This window comes from Ranitomeya imitator, unplaced genomic scaffold, assembly GCF_032444005.1.
Source record: "Ranitomeya imitator isolate aRanImi1 unplaced genomic scaffold, aRanImi1.pri SCAFFOLD_325, whole genome shotgun sequence".
In the NCBI taxonomy this organism is placed as follows: Eukaryota; Metazoa; Chordata; class Amphibia; order Anura; family Dendrobatidae; genus Ranitomeya; species Ranitomeya imitator.
This window is the reverse complement of record NW_027193546.1, coordinates 525383-534625: the sequence shown is the minus strand read 5'-3', so window position 1 is coordinate 534625 and position 9243 is coordinate 525383. Positions and strand designations below refer to the sequence as shown.

Sequence of the window (9243 nt, the reverse complement as noted above, 5' to 3'; positions counted from 1 at the left end):
AAGGGGCCGGTAATAAACCCGACGGACAAAGAGCAGAAACTGAGCGGGGAATTCAAAACCAGCAACGGATCTGTAATCAGCCAATGAGCGAGAGACATCCGCAGGCGCCGACCAATCCCAGATACAGGAATATCCGCCTCCATTTAACTCCTCAGTGTCCGTGTGTGCTGACCCCCCACTACACACTCGCTTTACAGAAGCGGCGACTTCCCCCACCCGAGACCCGGCAGCGTCACATCAGGCTCCGGGCAGAACATAGGAGACTTGTCTCAGTCAGGCTGTGATAGTATAAGCGCGGACACCACAGGGGATCTGCACAGGATAATAAGCGGGTGAGTGAGGAGCCTCCTCCTGACAGGAATTAACCCCTCACCCGCCAGACTGTCAGTGCAATATATGGCTGATAGAAGACACAAGTCCAACAAGTGCAAACAACAAGTCAACAGAATATTTCTGCATTTCCTTCTGCTCCAGGACAGATATCTGTTTTCACCCCTTATCTATTCTGTCCAAAGCGAACGTTTTCTATTGGGTGAGAAACTCATTTGAGAAAGGAGCAATAATAAGCTCCGCCCTCTGTAGCTCATTGGTGGATCTCCAATACTCTTCTCCATTTTCATCTTCAGATCCGTCCAACGACAGGAGAGGAGGGCGGAGCAACGGACTATATAAGGCGACACAGCACAGACTCTTCTCTACACGATTTTCCGTCATTAGTTATCGGCATCATGTCTGGACGCGGCAAACAAGGAGGAAAGGTCCGTGCTAAGGCCAAGACCCGCTCATCCCGGGCAGGACTGCAGTTCCCAGTCGGCCGTGTGCACAGGCTTCTCCGCAAGGGCAACTACGCTGAGAGAGTCGGCGCCGGCGCTCCGGTCTATCTGGCCGCTGTGCTGGAGTATCTGACCGCTGAGATCCTGGAATTGGCCGGCAATGCTGCCCGGGACAACAAGAAGACCCGCATCATCCCCCGTCACCTGCAGCTGGCGGTGCGCAATGACGAGGAGCTGAACAGGCTGCTGGGTGGGGTGACCATTGCCCAGGGGGGCGTCCTGCCCAACATCCAGGCCGTGCTGCTGCCCAAGAAGACCGAGAGCAGCAAGGCGAGCAAGAGCAAGTGAGCGCTGCCGCCAATCTCTACAAAACCAAAGGCTCTTCTAAGAGCCACCCACACCGTCACCACAAGAGCCGGCGCCGCCTATCTCGGGGGTCCTCGCATGAGGCTGATAGTTCATACACCATTGCCGCCATTGTTGGTGCACATATCCACAGAATAACAGGAGATGAATGGGTCAATCCCACATGAAGTCTCAGACCCTCAGGTGGAGTGTCGTCTGCCAAGCTCGCAGGAAATGTCCCCTCCTTAGTGTCTGATACTCCGCGGTGAGGTCTACATGTAGTTAGCAGGTCCCGCAGTAAGGGGGTGGGGGATGGTTGTCGCTATCAGTGACCTGTAACAATCCTCCGGAGATTATGAGCGGGGAATTCAAATTCCCCAACGGATTCTGTGATCAGACAATGAGCGAGAAACCTTGGTAACGCTCAGCCTTCAGTGATGTACATAGTAACATAGTTAGTAAGGCCGAAAAAAGACATTTGTCCATCCAGTTCAGCCCACACTCCATCACAACAAATCCCCAGATCTACGTCCCTCTACAGAACCTAATTGTATGATACAATATTGTTCTGCTCCAGGAAGACATCCAGGCCTCTCTTGAACCCCTCGACTGAGTTCGCCATCACCACCTCCTCAGGCAAGCAATTCCAGATTCTCACTGCCCTAACAGTAAAGAATCCTCTTCTATGTTGGTGGAAAAACCTTCTCTCCTCCAGACGCAAAGAATGCCCCCTTGTGCCGTCACCTTCCTTGGTATAAACAGATCCTCAGCGAGATATTTGTATTGTCCCCTTATATACTTATACATGGTTATTAGATCGCCCCTCAGTCGTCTTTTTTCTAGACTAAATAATCCTAATTTCGCTAATCTATCTGGGTATTGTAGTTCTCCCATCCCCTTTATTAATTTTGTTGCCCGTCTTTCCTCTCCCGTTTAACTCCTTACGTGCCGTTTTCCAGCTGATCTTTTCTTTACCAGAGTATCCACAGATGCGGCACCTTCACCCCAGGCCCCGGCAGCGCTGTGTCCCCCATACACTGCACACAATGTATACGCTTTGTATATACATATACAGGACAGGAGCTGTAGGGAACAGAACCAACACCTGTGTCCCCCCATACACTGCACACACCGGATATATATAAATACATGACAGGACCTCAAAACGCGCAGCCGTGGCTATCAGACCTCAAACAGCCCATCATTATTCTGAGGAGGTTATAATAGTCTTCAGAGGCGCCATCCACCCGAAACATTAGTGTCCAGGACGTGGTCATCACATAGGAGTCTCCGTACCCTATGTGATGACACACAGGGCGTCCATCTATCCAGCTGCCTCCTACAGCCACATTCCCTGTACACGGATCTGATCAGGAAATTATCACTGCGGCCCAGTGCGGATATATATCCCCCATAAATCTACTAATCAGCGCCCAATAAGAACAGGATATTAAATGTCTAGACAGAATATTAACCTACATTTGGAAACCGCCCTGAACACCCCCCTGATTAGAGCTGTAGAGGGATCTGCTTCGGGTAAGCCGTTTAGTCTTTCCACGTCAGGATATCCTTGGGACTATTCAGTATTCGGAGCGTAACGTTGGCACCGATGAGTGTTCTAACATTACAGCGACATCACCAAAGCAGAGAAATCAGATCCTAGCAGTCAGGTGCAGCCCTCACTTAGAAGATGTGGGTGGCTCTGAAAAGAGCCTTTGGGTTGTGAGGACAGAAGAGAACACAATTAACCTCCGAAGCCGTAGAGAGTGCGGCCCTGGCGCTTGAGCGCGTACACCACGTCCATGGCGGTGACGGTCTTCCTCTTGGCGTGCTCGGTGTAGGTGACGGCGTCACGGATCACGTTCTCCAGGAAGACTTTCAGGACACCGCGAGTCTCCTCATAGATGAGGCCGGAGATGCGCTTGACGCCTCCTCTGCGAGCTAGACGGCGGATGGCAGGCTTGGTGATGCCCTGGATGTTATCACGGAGCACCTTCCTGTGCCGCTTGGCGCCGCCCTTCCCGAGACCTTTTCCTCCTTTGCCGCGACCAGACATTTTCTTCAGTCAATGAGCAAAAACTGATTCCTGAGCCTCAGGGACTGCTCCTTTATATGGAGGAAGAATGGACCAGAGAGAGAACTGGAGAGATGACGCTATCCGGGGCGGGGCTTACAGAATCATTAGCTCCTCCCTTACTCTGCTGATTGGCTGAACACAGAACTGTTGGGAAGTTTGAATTTCCCGCCCATTGTACAGTTTCTGCAATTATTTTTCCAGCTTCTTTATTATATACAATTTCCTTCCCTGTAGCGGCAGGTATCCCGACTATTGTCATGACCATGCCAGATCAGAGTGGATCATACTCTCCACAATGTATGATGCCCCCACAGTTAATCCCAATACACGGTTGAAAGCAGCAAGTGAAATTAGGAGAGATTTTTCATCATATCAACATCAGGTGATTGAATGTTAATTTATGCCATTACCTCATGTACCAATCACAACCCAGAAAGACACATTTTTATGCATTGTTTATATAAAATGTTATGCTTTAATTCAAAATTACAGGAATGTGCCGTGTTTTTTTTTTGTTTGTTTTCTTTAATTGTTCTGATTTAATGTGAAAACTGTACTGGAAGCAAACCAAAATAGAAAAATAATCCCTACTACATCACCCTCTATAGTGCCAAAGGCATTTGCTTTCTTATAACCAGGACGTGCTTCTTCGAAATTGGGGCCTGAGTAGCTGTCGGATGGCCAGGAGGGCTTCTGGGTCCCAGTAGGACACTGTAGGAAAAAAACAGGTTGGATCCACTACAAATCACAGCACAAAAGGCATTTCCGCAATGAGATCTGCAGCAGAAAAGTCCCTTAAACTTCCGCATCAGTAGCAATCTGCATCGTGCATTTCTTCCCCCCATAAGGTGGCTTTGACGTCCTGCAGCAGTGACCGGGGAGTCTCGTGTACATAATCGCTGTATTTCGGCAGGGAACATTTTATGTTATCCAAATCCATCTTCTTTATGACCCCAGTGGCCCATTCTGGTGGGCGACCCTGCCGGTCCCCAGCACCGTCCCCGCCTGCCATTTGCTTCTCTTTTATCGTGTGCTCCAGCCAGTCTCTTCCATACTCTTCGGAGGGATCAGTGTCCCCATTGCACAGATTGGGCTTCACAGCGAGAAGTATTTCACACGCCTTTGATGCCACTGGCCGGTCACAGTCACACAGACAAGTCAATAAGGCCGGAAAAAGCCCGACTCATTCACATGTAACCAGAGCGTCGGAGATGGAACCTGAACTTCTGCTAGATGGCAGCCCTATAGTGTAAGGGCACGTTAGGGACGGTCCCATCTCCAATGTTTGGGACATATAGGAATGTGCCAGGTCCAATGCGTTCACCTTCACCTCCCAATCCAAGTCACTGCACGTCATCTCCAAAATCTGGGACAGCACGGTGTCCGAGTCTTGGAGTTTTTGCATGCGACCATTCCTTAGCAAGTTAGTAAACACCTTTACCACCGCCCTCCTGGGGAAACCTTTCATTACATGGGGCATCAGAGCCTGTAGGAAGGACACAATTATTGATTATTAACCTTCCATAGCATATCATCCCGCACCACAGCGGAGACACTTGAGGGCACATAGAGGCGGGTTATCATCACTTGTGCCTTCTCCTTAGCTATAGCTCGAAGTATCGGCAATGCTGATGAGAATACTGGGCCCAGCGATCACTTGGCTGGATATGGAAACGTGGAGAGGAAAAACGAGGATGATGACAGGGATTACAGCAGCACCGCACGTACAGATGGCGGTGCCTGGAAAATCTAGTACATCTGCCTCATTTTGGAGAGGTGCACTGCTGACATGAAGGATTGATCATCTCTCCCTGGGAGAGAGAAGGAGAGATAAAGACAAAGAGAGAGAGAGAGTGAACGAGAGAGAATGAGAAAGAAGGAGAGAGAGAGAGAGAAAGCAAAGGAGAAAGAAAGAGAGATAAAGACAAAGAGAAAGAAAGAGGGAGATAAGTAGAGAGAGAAGAAATAGAGATGAAGAAAGAGACAAGGAGAGAGAAAGATAGAGATAAAGTGAGAAAAAAGAGAAAGAGAAAGCAAGAGAAAGAGAGGGTGAGAGAGAAATAGAAAGGGGAAAAGGGTAAGAGTGAGAGAAAGATTTAGAGAAAGAGAAAGAAAGAGAGGAGATAAATCTTTCTTAGAAATTGGCGCCTGAGTAGCAGTTGGATGGCCAGGAGGGCTTCTGGGTCCCAGTAGGGCACTGTAGTAAAAAAAGAAAAACACAGGTTGGATCCACTACAAATTACAGCACAAAAGGCATTTCCGCAGTGAAATCTGCAGCAGAAAAGTACCATAAACTTCCGCATCAGTAGCAATCTGCATCGTGCATTTCTTCCCCCCATAAGGTTGCTTTGACGTCCTGCAGCAGTGACCGGGGAGTTTCGTGTACATGATCGCTGTTTTTCGGAAGGGGACATTTTATGTTATCCAAATCCATCTTCTGTATGACACCAGTGGCCCAATCTGGTGGGCGACCCTGCCGGCCCCAGCACCGTCCCCGCCTGCCATTTGCTTCTCTTTTATCGTGTGCTCCAGCCAGTCTCTTCCATACTCTTCGGAGGGATCAGTGTCCCCATTGCACAGTTTGGGCTTCACAGCGAGCAGGATTTCACACGCCTTTGATGCCACTGACCGGTCACAGTCACACAGACAAGTCAATAAGGCCGGAAAAAGCCCGACTCATTCACATGTAACCAGAGCGTCGGAGATGGAACCTGAGCTTCTGCTAGATGGCAGCCCTATAGTGTAAGGGCACGTTAGGGACGGTCCCATCTCCAATGTTTGGGACATATAGGAATGTGCCAGGTCCAATGCGTTCACCTTCACCTCCCAATCCAAGTCACTGCACGTCATCTCCAAAATCTGGGACAGCACGGTGTCCGAGTCTTGGAGTTTTTGCATGCGACCATTCCTTAGCAAGTCATTAAACATCTTTACCACCGCCCTCCTGGGGAAACCTTTCATTCCATGGGGCACCAGAGCCTGTAGGAAGGACACAATTATTGATTATTAACCTTCCATAGCATATCATCCCGCACCACAGCGGAGACACTTGAGGGCACATAGAGGCGGGTTATCATCACTTGTGCCTTCTCCTTTGCTACAGCTCGAAGTATCGGCAATGCTGATGAGAATACTGGGCCCAGCGATCACTTGGCTGGATATGGAAACGTGGAGAGGAAAAACGAGGATGATGACAGGGATTACAGCAGCACCCCACGTGCAGATGGCGGTGCCTAGAAAATCTTGTACATCTGCCTCATTTTGGAGAGGTGCACTGCTGACATGAAGGATTGATAATCTCTCCCTGAGAGAGAGAAAGAGAGAGATAAAGTGAAAGAGAGAGAATGAGAAAGAAGGAGATAGAGAGAAAGAAAGGGAGAAAGAGAGAGACAAAGAGACATAAAGAGAGAGAGGGAGAAGTAGAGAGAAGAGAGATAAAGAAAGAGAGAAGGAGAGAGATAGATATAAAGTAAGAAAAAGAGAAAGCAAGGGAAAGAGAGGGAGAGAGAGAAATAGAAAGGGAGAAAGAGTAAGAGTGAGAGAAAGATTTAGAGAAAAAAGAAGAGAGAAAGAAAGAGAGGAGAGCGAAGAGAGAAAGGAGAGAAGGAAATAATGAAAGAGAGGAGAGAGAAATAGAGATTAAGAAAGAGGGAGAGAGAGAGAAAGAAGAAGAGAGGGGAGACTGCTCTATATACTGTACACTCTGGTCTATAAATTGTACACACTGCTGTATATACTTTACACACTGCTCTATATACTGTACACACTGCTGTATGTACTGTACACACTGGCTCTATATACTGTGCACACTGCTGTATATACTGTACACTCTGCTCTATATACTGTGTACTCTGCTGTATATACTGTACACTCTGCTGTATATACTGTACCCTCTCCTCTAGTATCAGTGACACTTATTACACTGCTGATCTGGGCTGTGCAGATGTGATGTTGTGCACTATATATACTATGTACAGCTGTGTTCTCTGTGTAGACGCTGGATTTTGTGTCTCCGCTTTTCTCCCAATATTCCCCTTTTACACAATAGTGGGGGTCACATAAATCCATTAATATTTCAGTTTTCTCCCCGGAGATGTTTATGTGTTTGGTTGGGGAGTCGCAGTGTGCAGCTGTCGCCTCATCAGAGCTCTTCGCACCATGACAGGCCGCAGCGGTCACAGCTTCACACTGGGTAAGACACGATATCAGGCAGGTGATTGCAATCAGCCACCGATGTGGATCATCTACTGATGTGGAACACGTGTCCCCCCAATCCTATGCACATACGGGGTACAGTGACACCACAGGTCAGGGAGGTGGCAGTCAGCGGAGGCCGTCGCCTGTGTTACCCTTCTGGGTTGTCAGCAGCTCCAGCTCGTCCCCACATCGTACAATCAGCTTCCTGTGCGATAGACATAGGAGTAAAGATCCCTGTGATGGTGACAGGAGCCGGGAATAGGAGGAACGAGCTCCCGCAGCAGATTTATCTCCCCGGATACACAGTGAGGTGCAGATCGGGAGGACGGCGGCGATGATCCCGGGATTTCCTCTCCGCTCTTTCCCGGCATCTCTGCTAGTGACGGCTACAAATGGCCGGTGGAGATGTTGGAGAAGGGGAGGCGACGGAGGAATCGCGCTCTGCTGTCCGGTGTTAGCCGGTAAAGGGCTTTTATCCCGGGCAGGGAAGCACAAGGGGAGAGCGGAGCTTCACTCGGACTCAGCTGGGAGGGGGCGGGGCCTGTGTCCAGTGTCAGCCAATAGAAGCTCAGGACGGTGCTGCTCAGCAGCCAATCAGTGCGCAGTAAGCCTGCACATATAACAGGCGCCTCCAGCTCCGGCCTCAGTGTTTTCCTTCCTATCAGGAAATATTTTCATTTAGCTTCAGCAGCACATGATGGCAGAGACCGCGCCAGCCGCCGCTCCCCCTCCCGCAGAACCGGCCGCCAAATCCAAGAAGCAGCCGAAGAAATCTGCTGCCAAGAAGAGCAATAAACCCTCCGGCCCCAGCGTCTCCGAGCTGATCGTGAAAGCCGTGTCCGCCTCCAAGGAGCGCAGCGGGGTGTCTCTGGCCGCCCTGAAGAAGGCTCTGTCTGCTGGAGGATACGATGTAGAGAAGAACAACAGCCGCCTGAAGCTGGCCGTCAAGGCTCTGGTCACCAAGGGCGCCCTCCTCCAGGTGAAAGGCAGCGGCGCCTCCGGGTCCTTCAAGCTGAACAAGAAGCAGGAGACGAAGGACAAAGTGGCCAAGACGAAGCCAGCAGCTGCGGCCAAACCTAAGAAACCCGCTGCTGCCAAGAAAGCCGCCAAATCTCCGAAGAAGCCCAAGAAGGCTCCGACTGCGGCCAAGAAGAGCCCGAAAAAGGCCAAGAAGCCCGCAGCGGCCAAGAAAGCGGCCAAGAGCCCCAAGAAGCCGAAAGCCGCTCCCAAGCCCAAGAAGGTGACGAAGAGTCCGGCTAAGAAGGCGGCCAAACCCGCCAAGAGTCCGGCTAAGAAGGCTGCGAAAGCCAAGAAGCCCGCGGCTAAGAAATAAGCTGCAGCCCCTGTTCTGTTACCACAAAGGCTCTTATAAGAGCCACCACCTCCTCCCCGCAGAGCTGTATGATCAGTGCCACCACCTCCTCCCCGCAGAGCTGTATGATCAGTGCCACCACCTCCTCCCCGCAGAGCTGTATGATCAGTGCCACCACTTCCTCCCCGCAGAGCTGTATCGTCAGTGCCACCACCTCCTCCCCGCAGAGCTGTATGATCAGTGCCATCACTTCCTCCCCGCAGAGCTGTATGATCAGAGCCACCACCTCCTCCCCACAGAGCTGTATGATCAGAGCCACCATCTCCTCCCCGCAGAGCTGTATGATCAGTGCCATCACTTCCTCCCCGCAGAGCTGTATCATCAGTGCCACCACCTCCTTCCCGCAGAGCTGTATGATCAGTGCCACCTCCTCCTCCCCGCAGAGCTGTATGATCAGAGCCACCACCTCCTCCCCGCAGAGCTGTATGATCAGAGCCACCATCTCCTCCCCGCAGAGCTGTATGATCAGTGCCACCTCC

The 9243-nt window shown here is 50.6% G+C and overlaps 2 protein-coding genes across 3 annotated transcripts; both read left to right on the top strand.

Annotated features, from left to right (window-relative positions):
- Positions 1–689: 689 nt before the first annotated feature.
- LOC138653712 (histone H2A type 1) lies at positions 690–2801 on the top strand. Of its 2 annotated transcripts, XM_069743322.1 has the most exons (2): positions 690–1095; positions 2640–2801. In XM_069743322.1, exons 1-2 carry the CDS (start codon positions 729–731, stop codon positions 2714–2716), a joined length of 444 nt encoding a protein of 147 aa, XP_069599423.1. In that variant the 5' UTR covers positions 690–728; the 3' UTR covers positions 2717–2801. The 2 variants fall into 2 exon arrangements, with proteins under 2 accessions (XP_069599423.1, XP_069599424.1); XM_069743323.1 differs by lacking the exon at positions 2640–2801 and having other exon boundaries at positions 690–1121.
- A 5242-nt stretch (positions 2802–8043) lies between these two features.
- LOC138653706 (histone H1C-like) lies at positions 8044–8748 on the top strand. The gene has a single exon (XM_069743315.1). It carries the CDS (start codon positions 8087–8089, stop codon positions 8723–8725), a length of 639 nt encoding a protein of 212 aa, XP_069599416.1. The 5' UTR covers positions 8044–8086; the 3' UTR covers positions 8726–8748.
- Positions 8749–9243: the final 495 nt, after the last annotated feature.

Excerpts from the sequence above, each read along its gene's own strand:
- LOC138653712 (XM_069743322.1), top strand. The coding sequence starts at position 729 with ATGTCTGGACGCGGCAAACAAGGAGGAAAGGTCCGTGCTAAGGCCAAG. Across the intron at positions 1,096-2,639 it reads GCTGCCCAAGAAGACCGAGA|AGGGATCTGCTTCGGGTAAG; the intron begins GCAGCAAGGCGA and ends TTAGAGCTGTAG.
- LOC138653706 (XM_069743315.1), top strand. The coding sequence starts at position 8,087 with ATGATGGCAGAGACCGCGCCAGCCGCCGCTCCCCCTCCCGCAGAACCG.